This window comes from Chinchilla lanigera, unplaced genomic scaffold, assembly GCF_000276665.1.
Source record: "Chinchilla lanigera isolate Chin_1 unplaced genomic scaffold, ChiLan1.0 scaffold00003, whole genome shotgun sequence".
Lineage (NCBI taxonomy): Eukaryota > Metazoa > Chordata > Mammalia > Rodentia > Chinchillidae > Chinchilla > Chinchilla lanigera.
In genome coordinates this window covers 14,293,829-14,318,081 of record NW_004955404.1, presented here as the reverse complement: position 1 = coordinate 14,318,081, position 24,253 = coordinate 14,293,829, and the positions used below count along the sequence as shown (strand labels likewise).

Below are 24,253 nucleotides of genomic sequence, written 5' to 3'. Positions count from 1 at the left end.
TCCATTAGTTCCTGCCAAAACCCCACCAAGCTGGGAATGACTGTCCCTTTTCATAATGAGGAAACGACTCCGAGATTATATGGATGGTAGTGCTACAGAAAAGCCTTGGGTCACAGTCTAACTGCAAAGGGTGTTTGCATTGCAAAACACCCCAGTGAACAGATACAGAGCAACTGAATTCCTGGCAATGCAGTTTGCAGATGATCAAAGAAACTCAAGAAGAGCATGAATGGTTCTTGATATAATGCCTGTCAACCATGGCTTTTGAGGCTAGGTGTGATTGGTATATGTGTGTAATTCTACCTACTTGGGAGGCTGAGGCAGGAGGACTCCAACTTCATGCTAGCGAGATCCTGTCTCAAAATAAAAGAGAGAAAGGGCTAGAGACTTAGCTTGGTGAAACAGTATCTGTTTACCAAGTGCGAGTTCAAGCTCCTGTCTTTTTTTAATCTTTTTTAACAAATTAGCCATCGTTTTATTTTTCTGAGATATCAAATTTAATGATCTAGGAACTATAAAACCATTATTGTCTTCAAGAAAATCAGTGTTTTTACTGTTTGTTACATTATTTTTATACTGAGGTTGAAGTTATCTTACAATTGAGTAACTGCCGTCAGGATTGTTAAAATGACATTTTTCTTCAAACTAAACTGATGGAAACCAACAACCAGCAATTACTTCTAATCTCTAGTTTGGGTTTAGCATTAACTGGTGTCTGTTGATTGCAGTCTTCCTGTCTCAGCTTCCTCAGAGCTGAAATTATAGGCATGCATATTTGAATGCAGTTCAAGGAATTCTTAGGGGCCTATTACACATCAGGTTCTAGGAATATGAAATGAGTAACAGTGATTACGATGGTCACAACTTACAGACAGGGTATTTATATACACAAATAATTATAAGAGAAAGTCAAGCATGTAATAAATATTTAGGAAGTACCCAAAAGTAAGTCAAGGACAGCTGGCATATAGCAGAACTTTGCCTCTTCATAGCTGTTATGGGTTGGCTGTGTGGGGAGGGTCAGCTCTATCCCCAAAGTCCTTTGTACTGACAGCCTCAGCGTGGCATTGTCAGCCTCAGTCCTCCCTAAGCTAGAAGCTACATGGCATGGAAATCAGTTCTCAAAAATAACAGGTCAGACTTTGGCACTGCCAGGAGCTAGTATGAGATTTTGAAGGAAGTGAAACCATGAACTTGGTATTGCATAGTAACCGATATGGCAAGTTTCTAAACCCTTCCATCAACTCCAGTTTTTTAGTCCATATGATCAGCAGCTTTCTCCAGGCTGATATCATATTAACTTTTTTCAATATTCCCGTATCTGATTTCTTGGCTTCTCAATACTATGGCCCTCCAAGATCCTACTATATTTACATAAACTCTAATTCCTAAGTATGATTCTCTGCACAGATTCCTAGATTGTATCCCTCCTTTCTCAAATACTTGTAGTGGATCTGTTCCTGAGTGAACCCAGGTTGATACAATTTCACAGCACAGTCCACCTATGAAAAGAATTTTGAAAAGTAAATGAGTTTGTCAGACAAACAAGCTACAGAAATCATCCCTATAAAAGGGAAGTGCATATACACTGTAGACAAGTGAATTTAGAAGGCTAAATAATTGAACAAATGAAACATGTTCTTGTCTAAATTCTCCCATGATTATTATTATTATTTTTTTGTTTTTTGTTTTTTTCTCCGGTACCGGGAACCGAACTCATGACCTTGCGCTTGCCGGGCAGGCGCTTTTGCCGCTGAGCTAAATCCCCAGGCCCCACCCATGATTATTTTTCATAATTATTACTCTCTCTGTCCACTAAAGCAGATGATGCATTTTCTTTATTAGTTTTATCTCTTTACCCAAATTTCAAGGAGTAGTCTTGCATTGGGGGCAAAACTGAAGGGCAGATGTCAGCTTGGGACACCAGGCAACCCTCACTCATTTCACTGTAATACACAATAAAAATTCAAGTCCAGCAGACAGAGCCAGTAGGGGAGAATTTAAGTTCTGATGGTATAAATGGAAGGCTTAGATTTGGTCATAATGGAAAGTAGTTCATCTTCTGGATTTCTTAGTTACCTGACTTTACTGTGATCTTATCCAAAATCAAGCTTACTCTTTGCTAGACCTCAATCCTATTTGTACGCTCAGGAGCACTGTTGCATTTTTTCTTTGCTTCCAGTATTAGGATTCTCTACCGAAATAGAGCCAAAGTGAGAACTGTCTCATGCAATTACGGAGGCCAAGGAATCCCAACATACAACCTGTTTGCAATAGTTTTTGCCTGTTTTGGCTGAGGCGCTGGTCATAAAAGTAAGTATCTCTTGGAAATTCGTAAGTACAGTGGGCCTGAGGCTTAAATTCCAAATATGTTCTGAGATTCATACTTCAAGAAGTCAGCAGTAAGTCATGTCTGAGTTGCCTGGGTACCTGCAGCACCTATTTATCTCTCAAGGAAAGAAGAGTACAGCACACAGCAAGAAGTCACTGATCCAAGGAGGGGGCTTTGAACTACTTTCAGTGAATGATGAACATAGTCAAGAGGTGATTTTAAACTGTAATGATGAAGAAAGCAATCAGTTGATGCAGATTTTACAAGTTGTGCCAGTCCTATAAAAAAGGATAAAAACAAAACAAAAAACCTGTAAGGCTTGTAAGGGTGAATATGATGTTAATTTTCTGTTTCTCATTTCCTATACTGCTGTAGTACTCTCTTATCACACTCAGAATATACTGTATGCAATGTTTGTTTGTTTCTTTGGTTTCCCTTCTTTTCCTTCCATTCCAGTACTGGTGATTGAACCCAGGGCCTTCACACTGAGCTATATCCCCAGCTGGCCCTTTTTATTTTTTACTTAGAGAAACTTCAGGTCTCACTCACCCATTCACCCACCCTGGGCTCAAACTTGTAATCCTCCTGCTTCAGTCTTCCAGACTGCTGAGGTTACAGGTGTGTGTCTGCCTGCGCCACTTAACTGTTAACTATTATTTCCAAGGGAATGAGTTGTGAAATGGTAACTTCTTATTAATTCTTCAACACTCCCTTGAGGTACTATCTCACCTTTCATGTTGACATGGCCTTTCTCTTACTTGCCCTTCTACTGCAGGACAAAGAATTCCCAGCTTTGTGTGCATAAATCATTAAATACATAAACAGAATGACACTATGAGGAGGAAAAGGTAACAGAATGGTAGGAAAAAAAGACAGGGTAACCACCACTTCTACACTGTCTTTGTTAAGTACAATGAATGATACAATAATGGGTGCTTGTCAGTACTTACTGAAGTAACTAAAATCTAGAGATATTTATGAAGCATACAAAACTACTTCAACGGCACTAAGGCTGGTAAGCTACACGACGTTGCAGTCTGTTATTTTAAAGCCCTTGAACTATAAATGGTTGTTAAAAAGAAAGAATATTCACAAATACCATAAACATTAAATATTTACTTCTGTCTTCTTACCAAAAAAGGGTAATGATCCTGTGGCTCTTCGATGAACACAAAAATTTCAGTGAAATAAACCAATTCTTATTAATAAAAATAACAAACTAAACCTACATCAGTTATAATTACTTTGTTATATAAGACACCTATTATACTGTCATAAAATGATAAGTATATGAATTATGCTACTGCATGGAAAAGCCTATAGGAAATAGTAAAAGAAAATATACAACAAGATGTATTTAGGCATTCCTTTTATATTTTTGAAATAAAATGGTGTACAAGCAACTGTTACAGTTCAATAGGTAATTTGTGTTTTATTCGGACATTTGTTAATCTTCTTGCACTTAATTTTTTTAAACTGAGAAATGAAGTTATATATTTTTATCATATGTGTTTTAAAATGTATATATATATATGCATACCATGGAATGGTGGTGACAACTCTTTCTCAATGGTTTTCAAGAATACATTGTTAGTAACTACAGTCACCATGATAAACAACACATCTCTTGAACTTACTTTACATGAATGAAATTTTGTTATCAATAAATCTTTCCAACTCTATCTCCCCATCCTCAGCTCCTGGTAACAGCCACTGTACTCTCTGCTTCTATGAGTTTAACCTTTTTAGAGTCTACATGTAAGTTAGCTCACACAACATTTGTCTTTCTGTGCATGGCTTATGTCACTTAACATAATGACTTCAAGTTCATCTGTGTTGTCATGAATGGTAAAATTTCTTTCTTCAAAAGGAAGAATTGTTCCTTTAATGGTGTCATGTTTTCCTGATTGCTCTCAGTCCTTGTGGCTGCATGCTGGTATCTGAACACATGAAGAGGATGAAGAAGTTGGTACTTAACCCAGTCTTTGCAGAATGGCACTGCTTGGGAAAGCCCCTCACCAGACAGCCTACCCAGATTCTGAGCAGGTAGTATGCTGTGTGTGTTCTGCAGAACCTGCTATTGGAGCCCTTGGGCAGGCTTGTCTGGTGACTGAATCAGCAAGGGAGAGAGCCTGGTACCTAGATCTTCAGGACTGGGACTGGAGCCTGTATCTGTGGGGTCTGGCCTGATGCCTGCAGTCATAGGGGCTGACCTAGTACCAGCCTGGGTCTATGCAGGGAGGCCCGAATCCACAGCAACTTCCCAGAAGCTTAGAGTCTGCAAGGGTAGAACAAGAGCCTCAGTTCATGAGGCCAAGCTGACACCACGGTCTAGGATACAGCTTAGATGCTGGGCCCATTGGAGCCTGACCTGTGGGGACCAGCCTCATACAAGGTCAGGTATAGATTTGGGATATATGGGCCCCTGAATCCTAGGGCTATGTGAGTTACCTTCACTCTAGGTTGGGCTAGCACAGGGGGTGGGCTGGAGCTGGGATATCAGAGGTTCAGAAGCCTGGAGCCATGAAGCACTGCAACGCTGGTTATAGCCTGGAGCCCCTGCCTTAGGGCCTGACCCCTTGGTGAACCTGAAGACTGAGTCTGCAGGGATAGCCCAGAGTCTGAGTCTGTGTGGGTTGGCCCAGTGTGCTTGTTGGTAGGACAGAAAGGAGACTGTGAGTACAAGGCACCTACAGAGCCCGGGGCTCAAAGATCCCACAGGACACCAGGGCCTAGAAGGTTGGTGCGTGGATACTAGCTTGGAGTCTGAGGCTGTGAGAGACTGCCTGGTGCTGGGTTTTACTGGGGTAGGCGTGGTTTTGGGGTCACTGTGAAGTTCAGTGCTTACTCCCTATTCTCAAAAGAGCTGGTGGACAGTGACGCAGGTAATAGAAAGTGCTATCCTCTGCAATGCACCTTTGCTTATTTTTGTACTATGCTCAGGTGTCATAATATCTCACTTAGTTCTTATGAAGGAAATTCTGTGTGTAGATATCCAAATTCGGTGCAGTGGATAAATCTGGGAAAATCTTACTGTGCCATCTTGCTGACCCCTGGACCTAAGCCAGCACTATTCACATTTAAGTGCTATTTTGATGATCTTGGTTATATCACACTAAACTTATTCACATATACAGACTTAACAGCAGTTTGTATATCTTACCCAATTATTTGATAAATATCTTCAGACTTTCCTTGGCGTAATTTCAGTATCCAAGCACCTGGGTTTGCTTTTAATTGAAAATATCCCTTTTAAAGTGAGAGAAACAGATAAAAAGACCACTGAATTACTTTACATGACTAAGGACATCCAAGTGTTCATGGAAGACTCTATGTAAACTACCCAATTAAGTGTTTACTCCCTAAAGAAAGAGAAAATTTTGCAAATGAATTAAGGGAGGAGATTTTATAATAACCTATAAAAGTATGTATGAAAGTATGATTCTTCCTATTTTGTATTATTTAATTATTTAAGAATTCATTTTTATTTTCTGTGAGCTATTCAGCAATAGAACAATAAAGATCATTTCATCTTACTCTGAGGAAAACTTAAGGGAAATTCACCAATACATTAAATAACATCAGCTAAATATTTAGAATACTTACAAGATTGGCCATCACTACTGTATCAACCACAACAGGTTTATTTTTTGTGCCTAGTGTAAACTGCAAACCCTGAGGAGGCTGCTTTGTCATTGTATCAAGGCAGTGTCCTTCAAGCAGTAGATATTCTAGTTCATATTCTGCTGTGACAGTTCTCTCAATCTGTGGAAGGAACATATCATTGGTTTTGGTATTAATAGTCCTCATAATACAAATTAAGTAATAAATGTGATTGTTTTAATGTTAGCTAATATGCTTTGGTGGATAACTTCAAGTCTTTCTTTTACGTGAGAGTAAACTGATGAGATGAATCAAAGTTCATGCTGCATTTTTCTTTTTCATAACATCAGGTTTCTTCCAATCCAAGGATATATGCACCAATAACCTCATGCATAGAAGGCGTGAGAAAGGATGGGTGTTCCATAACTTGCGAATTTCTTCAAGAAAGATTTAGATGAGATATTTCTCCAAAAAATCTGCTTCAACTTGCTCTGTTCTGTGGTACCAACCTCAGACTGGGCAGGAAAGCCAAGTTATTATATATTGGCTTTCCCATAATTAAAGAAAAATAAATGTTAAAATTACTGGAAAGAAATTAGAAAGCACCTACAGACTAAATATCAATACTTTTTTTCATAGTTTTTCTAAGAAAGCACAGTTTGCTTTTTCATTAAAGATGGTTTCCTTGGACCATACCCTTGTCTCTATAAATAGCTTTGCTTTGGTTTTTTTGAGGGCTCAGTATGTTGCTCAGATTGGTTTTGAATGTGCAAGTCTCTTGCCACCTCCTTCTGAGTAGCTAGGATTTTAGGTGCTATTAGCTTTTCTTGTATAGAAAATATGACTGTATAAATATTTCAGAGCTAAAGCCTTTTCTCTACCTCTTATGTACAACATAGCCAAATATGAAAATAAATCAAGTGGTAAGTGACTTTCACATATTTGGGAATTCTGTTAAGCAGATTAAAGAATGATGTTATCTCTATGTAAGTTTATTTCATTCTATGAGGTTTTTGATACTACTTTTGGTGTACTAAGGATAGAGTATTTGTCAATATTCCATACTGTATAGTTTTCCCTAGCTGTGATTATCTTCAAAGTAATTATAGCACTTGGGTATGGCACTTCTTTCTTAAGTCTTATTATTATAATTTTATTGCTCTAAGAACAAGAACTTCAAGACAGTATTTAACAACTTTATATTCTTAATTATTTATGAACTATCCCTATTCTAGTGCTGAACTTTAGATACTTACACTGTATGAGGAGCCCTTATTATCAATTTACATGAATAGAAAGATTTCCATGGAGGAGAACTGGAACATAAGGGTGCTAACGGACAGAGACTGTAGAGATCATCTAATTTAACTCCTCTGTTTATAGATAAGAAACTGTACTCTAAAAGTGTGACTTAATGATTTTTAATTAAGAATTAGATATTATGGCACAGTTTACATATCTTCAACCAGTTTGAAACTAGTATTTTCTTCATTTGTAATAAATTATAATTAGAATTTTTCTTGTTCCTTCATATTTGCATATTTAAATTCTGTTGACTTATTCAAACCACAACACCAATAACAGCCATAGCTTGCTTTCGGGTAAGTAAATTTAACTGTCTCACTTTGAGCTTTCCTGTAACTACCCTGTCATCTTTAATTATGACATTAGTGATTATTGCACAGTGAAGTCTTTGTGGTTATAATCATGTGAACAAAGTCCTACTAAGGGAGAATTTGTCTAGATCAAATCTTTTCCCAGGCGTTTATGTATGTTTGGAAATTCGATGTAGGAAGGAATATTTACACAAGTTAGCATACAGTGACTAATCTTTCAAGCTAGTTTCATTTTTTGCCAGGTTGTTCTTCTCTTTACCTAAATTTCCTCCATTCTACTCTACTAGGTTATTTCATTCGTTATTTCATATTTTCCTAGGAAAACTGCAGATAATATTTAAGTATTATAACATATGATGAAAAAAAAAAGAGCCTGAGAGGTTCTCTTTCAGAGATGCTTTCTAATTTCCTTCACTTTGCTCACACAATCTATGAAGACAGAGGGAATTTCTTTTTATTTCAGTCTTCTAATTTCAGAATTTAAACTACTGTTCACTGAACAGGTTCTGTAAACATGACTAGATTTGCCACTCACTACCAAAAGTAGTTAACTGTCATTAATACCTGCTGAGATTTTACCAGCAGGTTCTGTTTTGTTCTCTCAGCTGTACTGATTCTCCCATTACAAACTTTTCACACTTTTGGCTAGAATCTTTAAAATTATTGTACCAGTATACTGCTATACTGTCTTTCTTCGGAATCCAATAGACTCTAGTAAGAGATCTGACTATAGAGAAAACAGATTTTTTTTTCCACTTCTTGCTAAGTTCATTTCTTAACTTTTCTTCTTAAATTTTATTATTGTGCTGTCTTTTTATTCTTTTCTTAGATTTCAAGAACTGATTTTTAGATGATGGCTATGACCAAGTTTTAGCTGTTTTATTTTTTGGGCCAAGTCAGATTGGAGGAACTGGTGTGTGACAGGAAAGTGATTTAAGATCCAACAGAATTTACTCATAAGTGCATCAAAGAAATCTGCCTAGAAGGAAAATCTTTACACAAAAGGTTAACACATGAGTAAACCTAAAAACATAAATACTATGAATAATCTTAACCAAATTAGTACAGGTTAATGTTTATGCAGTGGTCAAGGCAATGGTTCCATTCTAAAGGAGATGTCAAACACAGAAGGTACAAATAGGTCTGAAGGAGGAAAAAAAGGCGAAGAAAGTATTTTTTTCTTCAGTTTCTGCAGATCACTCTTAGGCAGATTCTCCTAAAATGCTTGCATGCATATGCATGTATCAGTGTGTGTATACAGTTTCTGAATTCATTTTTTTTCAGTCTAAATTCAATGCTTCAAAAAGACTCAGTGAATTTTAAAGTATTTTTTTTTTCTCTGTGGATTGAATGACAACAGATGGAGAAAAGAAGTCTCCATATTTATTAGGTAAGTGTCACTTTGGAGGTAATGGCAAGCAGATGGAACTAGCCTACAGTATAGTATAATACAGAATTCTCTTTCCTGCTTTCCACCCTAATCTAGTTAGGACTGCTTTCTCTGGTTTTGAGAAGTAAGTCACAAAAGGAGTTTTCAATCTGATTTCCTTGCCAAGTTAAAACCAAACTTGAAGGGCAAAGCAGGTACTTAGTGGTGTAATCTTAACTTGCTGAGGATCTATCTGCAAATTTTCTGAACTGTTCATCTTGGAAGTATTTCTGTGAACCAGTGGTACAAGGTGATTAAGCTTAAGGCACCTAGGAACCTGGAAAACTAGAGAAGCTGAAACTGAAGGCTAGGGCAACTTTAAAAAGTCAAAGAAATGACCGGATACAGGGGCTGGGGATTTAGCTCAGCGGCAAAAGCGCCTGCCTGGCAAGCGCAAGGTCGTGAGTTCGATTCCTGGTACCGGAGAAAAACCAAAAAAAAAAAATAAAAATAAAAAAAAAAAGAAATGACCGGATACAACCAAAACTCAGAAAGAAGTAAATTCTGGTGAGCATCCACAGGACGATCATTCACTTGCTACAATTAAAAAAGCCCTTAAGAATTTACCACATTTCTCTCCATACAGATGACTTTATACAGTAACTTACATCTTGTAAGTGTATGTTATCAAGGTCGCAGTTGCTGCGTACTGTTTCAACCAACCAGCCTTCTGGAGTAATCAAGTTGAGGGTTAGAAGGGGTGATTCAGGCATATCCAGGAACTTTGCTACTGGTCCAAGAGAGGGACTATCATTAGCCCCCAACATTGGTTCTGGCTCCAGGACAAAACGATAAAAGCTATTAATAAAACATAAAATTACTATGACCAAAATTGAAAATGATGATTTCTTTTGTCTAAAATACTTTAAAATTGACACAACTTAATAAATATGACCATAAACTCTTAAATCAAGACGGCAACACATACTGCAGAATGTCAAAATTTACAAGTTGAAGACAATATTTTGTTTATAGTATTATGTATTATAAAATGTCATGTTATATATTGTTATTAATTATTTCTTATGAACATGATTAGAATACCTTTAAGATATACCTAACTTACCCAAGTTATAATTGTTTATGGTCTATGTTCAAGTACTTCTTCACATTTGACATGGTCTTTTTTTTTGACTATTTTATTAACTCTTAGAACTACTAATAATATAAAGAGAAATAAGACCCAGAAAACAAGTAAAATTCTAGCTAAAATTCTGGTACCAATTATTGAAGCTGAATTAAAACAAACAGGCCTGAGTTAAATGCAGCTGCTTTAAACAGCTCTTAGGCATACCTCTGGTGTTACTATATTTTAGCCACATCTCTCAGTATCACACACAGTAAGAATTACTTGTAAAGCAGGTGTGGTAGTGCATGCCTCTAATTTCAGCACTCTGGGAGTTTGAGTCCAGCCTGGGCAACTTTATGACTTTCGAAGATCCTATCTCAAAATAAAAAAGGGTGGGGATGTAGCTCAGTGCGAAGGCCAAGGGCTTAATTCCCAGCCCATACACACAAAAAGGCCTCATTTCACTATGGGGAAGACTACTATCAAGGCAGCAACTGTGCCTCACTGAAGGAAGAAGGAAAGCAGAGGATCTGCTATGAGACCCATCCAGTCACGGAGGGCTGCTGGAATGAGGGCGGCAGTTTCAAGAGTGGTTGGCTGGAGACTACTGCCCTCATGTGGTTGCTGTTAGGGTGTCTCCTGCAGAAACACGCAGGAAGAGCCCAAAAGAGAGAAAGCCAGCAAAATGCAAGGCACTACCTGTTATAACCTAATCATGGAAGAGACATTCCATCACTTTTGTCATATTTTGTTCATGAGAAGCAAAATCACTAGGTCCAGCACTCACTCCAGGAGAATTTCACAGAGCATGAATCTCATGTAGTGGTAATCATGTAGGCAGCCACATTGGTAGCATATGAAAAGATAGCCAGGCATGGTGGCATGAGCCTGCAATCTCAGCTACCCGGGAGGCTGAGGCAGGAGAATTTAAAGTTTGAGGCTAACCTATGCAACGTAGGGAGTCTCTATGTCAAGAACAAAACAAAACAAAATAGGTAGGGGATGTGGCTCAGGGGTATAGCACTTACTTAGCATGTGTAAGGCCTTGGGTTCTATCCCCAGCATCATAAAGCAAAACAAAACAAAAAAAACCCAAAAAGCGCAAGTACACAAGCACACACACACACACACACACACACACACACACACACAGAAATAACAGGAGCCACAGGAGAAAGCAGTTATCAAATAATATACACAAATATCAAGCATGTATAAAAACAAGGAGTACTGTCAGATTCAGCACAAATGCCAAGGAAGAACCATCCCATCAAAGTTGCAAATAGCAATTTCTTTGTGATTTAGTAAAAACAACTCAGTGGTAAAGAAATTAAAGCCAAACTGTATGACAGATGAAGAGCAATTGACAGATGGAGGGTATGACTGTCTTTGAAGCAGCTTAGCTGAAAGTGAAGAAAAGCCAGTCCTCTAGAGGAAAGGAAATTAAGAGAGCAACTTAATACAACTGAGCAATTTTAAGGACGGAAACAAGAAGACTAACAGAGGTTAAAAACACAGAACACAGAATATGAGAAAAAGCAAGGCTCCAAAACAAACTGGAAAGCACGGAATTAAAACAGGGAGGGAATATTCAGCCTTAAAAAAGAAGACAAACACAGTGTGGGAAAGCACAGGAGACAGAATGGCAGCAGAGGCAATTCCTGCCAATTACCTTTCTTCTCCGAGATGGCATTTACTAACTGGAAAGGACCAGGGCTAAGCATGTGAGCTGGTTTGCATGACGTACGCTACTGAGTGAGATTCTACTGAATCAGTGGCTTAAAAAAATCCCTTACCTATACATTCTCTACCTAGTACTTTAGGTATTATTTCATTCATGAAAGTCAAGTTCTTTCTCTCCCAATGCTTGTTTATATATTCAATATATACTTATTTATATTCAATATTCCCATTCTTTATTAGATATACCCAAGTTTTATAGAGTGTGAGGAACATTCTCATTCTTGTGAATAAAATTTCTGCACTCAAGGAACATATCTGTCAAATAATGGCTAAAAAATTAAAACTTTTCTACAGATTTACAACGACATGTGACAATATTTGAAACACAAAAGATAAACAAGATGCATGAAAAATGAATGAGCTGAATGAGGCCCCAGGGGGCTAAGAATGACCCCTAAACTTTCTTATATTTTTCCATTTCATTGCTTTCCAAGTAAAAATACTTATTATATTTAAAATACTTGTTCAAGGCAATAATGTGTGCATATAATAATAAATAAAAATAGAAAAGAATTAACTGAATGGTACCCTCTCCTTGTATATATTAATATTTTTAAGTTATATAATTAAATGATACAAAAACAAGCACATTAGTTAAGTCTTACAAAGATATACTAGTCCAGTGGTACATATCCTTTTATCTTCCTGGTAACACTGAATATTCCTATCAGCAAGAGTGGTTCACCATCCAGAAAAAAGGATGTATTTCTGATCCCTCTTGAGAGATGACAGAGGGGTCAAAAATAGGACAATATTAATAAGAATATTTGTAAATAACATTAAACATCTTTATCAGGCACAAGTTGTTCTAAACTACTTTCATTTTAATACTACAAAATATAAACATGGCCAGGGATATAGCTCCGCAGTACAGTGCCTGCCTGGCAAGTGCAAGGTCCTAAGTTCCATTCCCAGCACCAAAAAAAAAAAAAAAAAAAAAAAAAGAAAGAAAACAAACAAAATATAAATGTGATGGTATAATGCAGATCATTTTGAAATTCAGCTCTAAATATTGAAGGTACAGCTAAACCAAAATGGTTTAACTCTAACTTCCCAGTGATATATTTCTAAATAGGTATTCCTGGATCACATTTTTTTTATCCAGCTTATAATAATACAGGGTAATAAACTACATTACTTTCTAATCTACACCAGTGAAGAATCTACTGAGGAAGATAGCAAAACAGGTCCAGGAAATAATGGTCCCCTCCTCTTCTCTTAGTATTTGCAAATATTCCAAAATAAAATTATATTCATTCCCACTCACCTTTGTAAAGGGGCTTCTGAAAGCTTACTCTTGCAGTTCATGAACAGCTTTACCTTCATGTTTATAATCTTGCCAAGCACCTATTAAGAAATTTCCACATTTGATTTTAAATAATGTTAAAGGCTAAGATTTGTTAAGCATGCATTATTTATTGGGCACTGTATTTATTCTCCTCATAAGTCCCCTCCATGTACGAGAGGTACAGAGTCTCAATGTTTTAATTTATCCTGAATAATGATTCTCCATAGAAATGGAATTTGTACACTATGCCTCACTCCTTATAGATGATTACTGCTCTTTTCAAAGAATATCTGAACAGTGCATCTCAAGAAATTCAAATTTGAAAGTATACAAATGGTAAGAGAATGGGGAAATCAACCATGGCATTAGGTTTGCTGTGTTCATAAACTTGAACATATAGGTTGGCAAAGTTGGATGGCAACATCTTTCCAAAATTATGTGTCTACATTAATATATGTATAGGAGATTTTTATAATCTCTTTTCCCAGTGCTACTTGATAGCATGCATTTCTGAGAAAAATTACAATTAAAGTTTTCATAGAATACAAACAGCAACATTACCCAGCTTGATCACCTAATTATCAATTACATTTAATATCTAATTACTCTTTCCTATTTTCATTCTTGGCACAAAGGACAGTATCCACTTTTGAGAATATTTTTTAAAAGTAATGTCTTTTAAAAAGTTGAGTAATTTCACACTGGAATATACCAAAATTTTGAACATCACTACAAATTCACATAGCCTTCTAATGTAACTAGCTTATTCAAATTTACTGAAAGTGCATTAAAATTTGAACCTTTGAAATTCTTAGTAAAATTCTTAGTCTGTCTCATAACATTCCCCTACTTTCTTAGTCCAGAATTTTCAGCTTTATACTGGGTGCCATGGGCACATCCCTCTAATCACAGTAAGCTCTGGAAGTTGAAGTAGGAGGATTCCAAGTTCAAGGTCCACCCGGGCAACTTAGTGAGACTGTCTAAAAATATAAAAATAAATTTAAAAGGGATTAAGGATGCAGCTTATCCCTCTGTGGGTTCAATCCCAGGTGTCACTGGGGGTAAGGGTAAAAAAGAATTTTCAGCTTATGTAAGGCTTGTGATCGTAGTTTCCAGTCTCCCTTGTCACTAAGTATAGCAGATGAAGATGACTGCATGCTTGCCCATGAGAACAGACAGGCTAAATGTGTCCAACTTGGGGTTGTGCTTTTTGGTCTCTCCTTTCTACCAGCAGTAATACAGAGATGACACCAGAGTGGTCAAGGGGTTGGCCAGATACCTTAAACCACCAGATAGAAGGCAGTGCACGAGGATGCCTGAACTTAAAAACAGATGTGGTAAATTTCACAAGAAAAACACTGTCTTACAACTAGTAAGTGTGACATCTTCTGTGCTTCTCTTGTCAAGGGATCAACAATAGCAATGACATCAAAGACCATATCTTTCTCTTGAGGATTTATCTTCATAATACTAGAAAAATAGAAAACAAGCAAGGCAAAAGATGATGGGTTAGGTTTATACAAACATCTTACTAATTGTGACCTTCAAAATTTCATACAATTTCACAAACTGCTTTCCTTCTCCCTAGATAAAACACCCTAGTTATTTGATACAACAAAATGCAAATTTGAGAATCTGTATTCAACAGGTTATAAAACTGCAAAGAACTCAATAAAAGATGGCCAAACAAATTGTAAAAAAATCTTCTAAATAACAATAAATAGTAAGTTTCAGGCCCTCCAAATCCACATGGATAATATAATGTAAAAAAATAAAGCTGTTGGAAGTAATGACGCGCACCTGTAATCCCAGCATTCGGGAAGCTGAGGCAGGAGGACGGCTGTGAGTTCTAGGCCAACCTGGGCTACACTGTGATTTCTTTCTGTGTGTGTGTGTGTGTGTGTGTGTGTGTCTTTTTGAGACAGGGTCTCGCTATGCAGTTCAGGCTGGCCTTAAGCTCACTTAGTAGCCCAGGCTAGTCTTGAACTTGCAACAATCCTCCTGACTCAGCCTCCTGAGTGCTGGAATTTACATAGTGATTTCAAAGCTGGCCTGAACTACACAGTGAGACTCTCTTTAAATAAAAAGAGTCAAGATGCTTACGTGTTGGTTGAATATATTTCCTCAGATTTGAGAATAATAAAATTAACTATTCAGTATTTTTATTACGTTTAGTATTTTATAAAATCAACATATTATAACAGGGAAATAAAAAAACATGTTCAAAGTTTTATTAACCACTTAACAGTGTACTGCATCAGTCAGAGCACTTGTTTAAACTATGATGCTTGGGCGGGCATCATTTCAACCAGTCGATTCTTGTATTGAATAAATTTGATGAAATTATCAATTTTATATTTCCTGTTGTATTATCTTATAAAAATTAATAAAAAATGTTGTTTTGGGCCATCTTGTATTTAAATAATTGGGCTGGTAAGTGGTTAATTTATTTTTATGGTACTGGGAATTGGATCCAGGACTTAAGACAATGAGCTACATCCCTAGCACCTTAAAAATTATTGTTTACCCCGAAATAAGTTTCGCTAAGTCATTAAATTGTTTACATGGGACTGAGACTTGTGATCCTCCTGCCTTAGCCTCCCATGGTGCTAGTACTGCGGACATGTACCTCTACATGAGGCTTATCACATTTCCATCCCAGCCTTCCTCTCTTCGCCTCCTTCCCTTGGTGCTTTACATTTCGTCACTGACCTAAGTTCTAAACTAAAAGATGGACTACTCTTTAAAAGGAAATGGGAAAACGTTACAGTACAGAAAAGGCCAGTGGGAAATAATGAATTATACAATTGACATAAAGATTAATAGTATGTATCTGATTACAAGTATAGAATATTCTAATTAAATTACTGTATAATCACACAGCAAATTATTTTCTTGAAATGTAGGATGACTGAACTGTATATTTTACATATTCTAGAAGGGATAGCTTACCAAATTGAGAGCTACACATGTAAATTTACAGGAATGTTAAGTCTTTTTTGGTACAAAATGGCTGTTTGCAGTGTGAGGATTTTGAATGCTCAGCAATTAAATAAAATATTTCAGTTTTAAATATGGAACCTTTAAGAACTGAAAGACATTTTCTTTTAAATGTAGTTGATAGGATTTAAGACATTAAATATAACAGTGGCAGAGTCAGACAACAGGTTGTGCTAGATAACTGCTAGAAATGTTATAAATTGGATATAATATTAATAAAAATCACTATAATTGCTACTTTCTTTAGTTAACTTGCAGAAATTTTACAAATTACTGTCTGTGATCATTAATCATATGTGAACTTGAATGAATTAAAAAAACACCTAGTAGATTAGGAAAGCCCAGTTCTGGGTGTCTGTGGCTGACTGACATGCAGGCCTAGAAATGAAGAGGGGAGCCCCACCCCTGTGGTGGATGACACCAAACAATAGGCTTGTAGCCTGGATGGGATACTAAGACAACGAAGGAAGAGTCCCTGTTTTGAAGAACTCCAGTCTTCCTGAATAGGTCCATACTTTGCTGCTGTCACTTCTGGACATCAGACTGGAGGTCGTCAGTTGCTTCAATCTCCCAGTGCTGACGGGCCAGCAAGCCTCCAGTGAGCTTCCAGATCTTTGACCTTGGATGGTGTTGCAACCTTGATCTCTCTCGTTCTGTATCTTCCATTTTCTTGGTTGAAAAGCTGCCGGATTCTCCCAATTCTGATTCCACAGACAGTCACTGTAGAGTCTCCCCATATCAATCTAATATATCTCCTGGCACAATTCTATATTTTTTCTATTGATTCTGTTCCCCTTGAGACCATAATACACTTTTGCAGCCACCATTCAAAATACTCTAAGACTTTCTCCCAATCAGTGCTAATTCTTTGAGGTTATGAGTCAAAATTCCACAGTCCTCATCATCTAATTATATTAGTGCTTGTAGAGTTTGAAGATAGTTTTCTGAGCAGAACTCTGAACCTACTGATGGATATTACTCTGACTGACCTAAAAATGGAAGTAGAATGTATTTTTTATGCAATGTTAACAAGATTTTAACTCTACCTCCACTTCCTATTTAAGGCCATAGATTTGTACTCAATTGCTAAGAAACTACTGATACACTTCGTGCCATTAGCCAGAAGGAATAATGTCAAGCAAAATGACAGTTAATACTTATTAAAGCTTAGGTTAGGGAAACAAAAATGGTAAAGAACTGCTTGAAGTATGGAAAGGTCATCAACTTTTTTAGATACAATAAACATATCTCAAACAGGCCACAACAGTGGAAAGCTCTGAACTGAATTTTATCTTGATACTATCAGTTTCTATTTACATTATTTACAAGACAAGTCAGGCTGCCTATTTTAAGGATGCTGTTGAAACCACTGTTCATTATATAGCATCCTTTTTATGAAGGCTCCTGGGAGAAATTCCTCTGTCTTCTTTCTTCTTACCTCAACAATGAATGTGTTTTCATTTCATGAGGTTTGAAATTGTGCAAACCAGTACACTTAGAGCTTAGTTCATGGTATGCTCATGGCAGGAAGGAAGGTCAGTATTGCAGCAGTGTGCAAAGCCACCTTCAAAATGGTTTGTACTGTACAAAACTTGCATTTGTTCCAAGGATGATGGGGTGACATACTAAGATTACTTTTTACTTTTGGCAAAGATGTTAGAAAAATACAAAATTTACATATTATTCTGGAGGGAAGAAAATATGGTAGCATAGAGATTCAGAAATCCCTCAGGGCAGAGGAAAAAGATAATTGTGCTTTTCCTTGTAAAGTTTAAATATTTTAATGAGTCACTGAAATTTTAGAAGGAATTAATAACAATTAAACATTAATATAACAATAAGAGATTTACAATATGCTTTACATTTTTTAGCATTATATAATGAATCCATATAGACATGGAAGCAAAGTGCCAAAGATACAATGCTGTTTAAAAAATGTTATTTTCCTAAAAAGCACTAAATGAATGCATTTTTATGTGATTATAGAAGTACATACATATGCTCAGTAAGTAATATATACACATTACTATAGAAATAACAGATCCAGGGGCTGGGGATTTAGCTCAGTGGCAAAAGCGCCTGCCTGGCAAGCGCAAGGTCGTGAGTTTGGTTCCCGGTACCGGAGAAAAACCAAAAAAAAAAAAAAAAGAGTAACAGATACACAAATTCAAATGAAAATTTACTTGAATTGCTTGTTCATCTCTGAGGCACACTACCCTAATATTAATTTCTAAAGGTTAATCAACATTTTCTACAATTAATAGTATGTGACTTTTATGTAGAAATTTATAAAATGGAATTATACTTACAAAATATTATTATAACTTTCTTTGGTAGGAAAAAAACAGACGAATGTATATTTCTTGACAAAGAATGGTAGTTCTATAGAAAATTACTAATATTACTAATGGTGGTAATTTTAAGACACTTGGGTAAGCTCAGGGAACCTTTAGTAGTAGCACAGTATTTAGAAAAGCTAAATAGTTATTTTTACAATTAACAAGGATCTCTAACAGAGAACATGGATTTAGAAATGACCAAGGAATCAAACATATATTTGTTAAAGCCAGTATTTCTATCTTATAACTGGTACCTGGCAGACACTGCCCCAGCTTTCCAGGGTGGCAGGCCTGGATGAGCCTGAGAGGTTTTCAGCAGATTCTAAGATCAGAGAGGTGGCAGTACCATTCTGCAGCTCCCATGGAAACTGCTCTTACTGACCTGCTGATTCATTCTGTTGACCTGAGATAGCAGGTGAGTGTATAACATGTTCAACCTCGTCCTAGAGTCCCCCTCAGCTCCTCTGATTCCTGGTCGTGTGTGTGTGTATGTGTGTGTGTGTGTGTGCGCGCGCGCGTGCGCGCACTTAGCTTTATGGGAGATGGTTCCCATCTTGGCAGGATGCCAAGGTCAGAGGCATCAAGGGCTGACACAAGTTTCTATCCATCTTTATAGGGTTTCAGCTTGCTCTCCAATCACCCGTCTTTATAGCCATCTTCCTAACTGCTTCCCTGTGAGCTTCAAGTTCCAGCACCAGAAATTACAAGTCTCATGGAAAGGGTTTTACTGGCTCTGACAATTGTGTGAAGTTAAGTCCTACAAATAATTCCTATGCAAACTTTTTATTTTACTTCAAAGAGAATTAAAAAATAACAAAATAACACCAACATACACAAAAACAAAACAACACAAAAACAATAAAAATGATACAGCGTGTCAAAACAAAATGATAGGAATTAACAGTGGTTGTTATATTACATACTGTTATCTTCAATGAAATTGCTCAGATTACCAGATGTAAGAATGCAAGATTGATCAAAACATTAAAGAGAACAAAAAATAATTTTAAAAAAACTTTAGAAACAATACAGAGCTTCACTAAACAAGACGTTAGGAGTTCACCAATGGTTGTTATATTGCATATTGTTGTCTTCAAATTAGTTATTCAGATTACCAGATATAAGCATGCAAAATTGGTCAAAAAAATTTAAGCATTAACTATTCCTTTCAAAAAACCAATAGACACCAGCAGTACAATTATTCCAGCTTTCTTTCTTTTCCTTTTCTTTCTTTCTTTTTCTTTCTTTCTTTTCTTTCTTTCTTTCTTTCTTTCTTTCTTTCTTTCTTTCTTTCTTTCTTTCTTTTTCTTTGTATCTAACTATCTTCTATCATCTTCCCTTCCTTCTTTGTATCTTTTTCTACTTTTCCCCATCCCAGTTGTTCCCTCCCTTTGAGCAATTTCTTCCCTTTCACAATATCTACTGTGCCTTTTGGGTTTTACTTACTCTTTCAGGTGCTTTTTTTTTTTAATTTTGTTTTTTGTTTTTTTCCTGTACCAGGAATCGAACTCACGACCTTGTGCTTGCCAGGCAGGCGCTGTGCCACTGAGCTAAATCCTCAGCCCCTCTTTCAGGTGCTTATACTAGGGAGATAATATGATGTTCACACATGTGGGTCTGCTTTATTTCACTTATGAGTATGGTTTCTAGTTGCATCCCTTCAATGAAAGCCTCTAGTTTATCTTTCTTATAGCTGAGTAATACTCCATTGTAAAAAAATACCACATCTTTTTTATCCATTCCTCAGCTGATGGGCATCTGGGTTGTTTCCAAGATTTAGCTATGACAAATTGTGCTGCTATAAACATGGATGCACATATATGGCCATGGTATGATGTTTTTAGTTCTTCTGGGAAAATATCCAGAAGGGGAATAGCTGGGTTAAGCATCATACACAAACTTTTGTGTCATACCCAAACCTTTATCTACCAATCCCTCATTTCAAGTAAGTATTCACATGTCTCCTTGTTCCATGTGTGTTAATTGTAGTGATTAGCTTTCAGGTTCAATTTTATTTCTTTTATTTCCAAGTTTTGAGAGATACTTCATTATTTATGGAGCAAATACAAATAATAGCAATAGCTCACTAAATATCTACACATATACAAGGAAGTAGGCTTAAATCATATAACCCATGAATGGCAGGAAACATTATCTATATTTTACATACTTGAAACTGAGTTAAGACAGTTCACAACTACTTAAGTGGTAGTTTGGTGTTCAAATGCTGGATTTTTTTGACAAGAAAGCTCATGTTATTTTATACAACCTAAGCCAATGGAGATAATTATATCAGGGCAACATATATACATAGGAACTAAACATGTCTAAAATGGAGTGACCTTTAAATTCACTTGACCAGAAAACAGCTGTCTCCTCAGAATATACTAGTAAATATCCCAGGGTAGTGTCCCTTAGAATACAGTTTGAGATATACTGTTATAAAAGATTATCTATTTGACATTTTGTAAGTTATATGCCAGTACTCCTACATTTAAATATCAGCACTGTAGTAACTGAGTCTTTAGGCTCAGATATTATATATAATGATTGTTCCAAGATATTGCAAAAATTAAAAATGATCTTGGCCATGAGAAAAAAACATTAAGAATATGAGAAATCACATTGGGTGTAACTTACATAAGAGTTCATATCATGTGTATCATCCTGTATATACTAGAATATATAACTAACTGGAATGTTTTCTTCTTTTGTCATGCTAGGAATTGAACCTAGAGCCTTGTACATGCAAGGAAAGAAGTGATCTCCCAGATACAACCCTAGCCTTGTAATTTCTTTTCCTAACACTGTCAAATACATTTATTCTCCAACAAAGAACCTGTAATTCAATTTTAAATTTTACTATTTATAAAAGTACACAGAAATAATAATTGATTGTAGCATGCATTGACAGAAAAAACTTGAACAGATACCATTATATCATACCTGTGCTTCTCTTTAAGAAATGTGACATCATACCGAGATGTACGCTTAGGCAGAGAGGAAAGAAGGGCATCAACTTTCATAACAAGGTCACTCAAGCTAGATAAACAAGATAAAACAATATGAGATTTTTAGGAAGAAAGTTTCATACTTTATGTCATAATTAATGCAGCAAGAAAGGATCTGTACATATGTACATAGTCAAAGCTCTTATGAAAAAGACTACAAAGAAAACCTACTGCAGTGATGGCAAGACTGAGTGCCCAAACTGTAAGCCAAAACCCACTTATTTATCACGGTGTCAACACTGCAATTAAACCTGAAATTCCAGTGTTTGGCTGCTAGGGCAATGCTGGGTCAACTTGGCTCGTGTGCTGACAGAGAGGGCTGTGTGTGCCCGCTGCGGAATGTGTGCCACAGGTTCGCCACCACTGACCTATAGTACAATAGTGTTTCTCTAAAATTGTCAAGGCATTCAACACAAGAAACACTCATCATAGATATTTATATTATGTAGCAAAAGTATGAACACAAATATGGGAATCATACATGCAACCTTTAAAAAAATGATTACCTCTTAGGTAGAGAGGGATTGGGGCTGGATAGGTAAGAAACTAAGAGAAAGAGTACAATTCAAGGCACTCCGTCTCTAAAAGGTTTACCATCATGGCTGTAGGTTTAAAACATTAACATCTATAGTGTTGGGTTAATGGACATTTTATTATTTTTTCATAGTATCAATAGGTGTTTTATTATGTATCTTTATTAGTTTACATAGCTGAAACATTAAATCTTAAAAAGAAATATCATGCACAAAATTCCAAATCCCAATGTGAATTACTCTTATGATTTAAATACTTACTCTTTTGAGTTGAATTTTATACTTTCAACAACACCCTTAATTTTCTCTGCTAAATTGCTGAATGTTATCTTTTCTAGCAAGTAAAAATCTTCTACAGAGAAATCTTCATTTAAAGGTCCTAAAAACTTAAAATGAAAATACATTATATCTTTAGAAGACAGCAGTTAAGAAAACTATTTTCTCATCAAATAGATACTTGTTAAGCAAAAAAATGATCAGAGATGATTAAAGAGATGATGGCAATTAATCCCACCATCTACTAAATCTATTGCGAAACAAAAAAGAGAAAAATATTTTATCATTCTGATATTACAAATATTATTTGTATAAACACCAACATCAAATGACAAAATAAAAAAGTAGTAAATTCTTTCTGTTACAAAGTTTTACTTTAAAATCATGCTTCCAGATATTTATGAAATTATCCATAGTGTATAAATCTTTTAATTTTAATTTTCTATGTTCATCTGTAAATTCTTGTTTATATTAGGTAGACCTGAATTAATATCTAAATCATAAAATAGCAAAGAGACAAATTATAGTTGAAACATTAAATCTTAAAAAGAAATATATGTACAAAATTCCAAATCATTATAATAATTCAGATATTCTTCATCTAAATAGTAATTGTAGAAGTCATTTGCAGTATAGCAAGATCACTTAGCTCAGCTTTAGTAGCTACATAATAAGAAAGTAGAGTAAATAACTACAGAGTAAGAAACTGTCAGGCTGCCACATACATAAATTCTCAGGATGGCTGTCCCACCACAACCATTAACTCTACCATCATGAGTGTTTCCAGAGGAAGCTATTATGTGCAGTCATCATAATATCTTGATATAAGACCTGATGTATTGTTTTCATTTTTTTTGTTTTTCTTCCGGTACCAGGAATTGAACCCATGACCTTGCACTTACCAGGCAGGCGCTGTGCCGCTGAGCTAAATCCCCAGCCCCTAAGACCTGATGTAAAAGGTAAGACTGACCAGGTTTTATGTATAAAACCAATTATATCTAATGATGTAGAATATATTTTCTTGATAAAAAATAGAATGTAATGGTTTCAGTAAAGCTTTCTTACTCCCTTTCATCTACACCCACAATTAATACTGTCTAAAAATTACTGCAGTATGGTCCTTAAATCTTTCTACCTCACTTGCTTAGGTGACATTATCTGTCAAATATCTCACGTTTCACCTTAAAATCACAGGCACACAAATTACAGGGGGAAAAAAAGTGTAGTATGGCCCTAAAAGCACTCATATAAACATTTCCTTGCCTTAAAATTTCCTATAATTTTTAAGGTATTTTTGAAAGAAAAAAGTTGAATTCTATCTATATTACTTCTAGTCACCCTGGTACTTTTACTAGTAACTCAAGACATAGTATTTTAAATTATTTTCTTAAGGGATTAACAAGATTATCTGTGTTTTTTGATTAAATTCATCAGAAAACACTAATTCACTCATGTAAGCACAGCATCAAATATCTAGGGGAAACTTGACTTTTCTGTATTTTCTTTTACTTAAAAGTGAATATATTTGTGGAAAAATATAATGTGATTTAAATAGTGTGAAATCATATAATATCCAAGTGGGAAAAAGAATAGGAAACTTGAAACTGAGATAGAATGTATCTTGTGTATAATTTACCTTTATACATTTTGAAAATGTGATATTTTCAGCTATACATAACAAGTACTATAACATAAACACATTAGCTCCTTTGATAGCTCATTACAATTTCAGAAAACTCTTGTTAGAATTTTCATTGATACATTGAGGTGAAAATCTCTTTCTACTCACAGAAGTTTGATCAACTGCACTTGACTCATCTAGTATAAATAAAATCAAACTTCCAATTGTACCTACTTCCATGACAGTTTTCAAATAGTCCAAGAGAAAGTGTAAGTGAAAGTACTGAAAATTTACTGTATCCAAGCCCATTCCACGTGCTCTACCCGAAAAAGCGTATTTAACCTGACAACAGTTTACACAGTGTCCAAATTAAGAAGATAATTTACACCATAG

At 35.9% G+C, this 24,253-nt stretch overlaps 1 protein-coding gene across 2 annotated transcripts in view; it reads right to left on the bottom strand.

The window, feature by feature from the left end:
- The window catches only part of Uggt2 (UDP-glucose glycoprotein glucosyltransferase 2), a 188,522-nt gene that overhangs the window by 36,126 nt on the left and 128,143 nt on the right, over positions 1-24,253 (bottom strand). For both annotated transcript variants that reach the window (XM_005374097.2, XM_013516208.1), the window contains exons 23-29: positions 22,225-22,349; positions 21,366-21,461; positions 14,448-14,550; positions 13,060-13,139; positions 9,589-9,778; positions 5,939-6,097; positions 5,496-5,581 (exon numbers count right to left, since the gene is read on the bottom strand). In XM_005374097.2, coding sequence (XP_005374154.1) covers positions 5,496-5,581; positions 5,939-6,097; positions 9,589-9,778; positions 13,060-13,139; positions 14,448-14,550; positions 21,366-21,461; positions 22,225-22,349 — 839 coding nt within the window. The remainder of the gene's footprint in view (positions 1-5,495; positions 5,582-5,938; positions 6,098-9,588; positions 9,779-13,059; positions 13,140-14,447; positions 14,551-21,365; positions 21,462-22,224; positions 22,350-24,253) is intronic.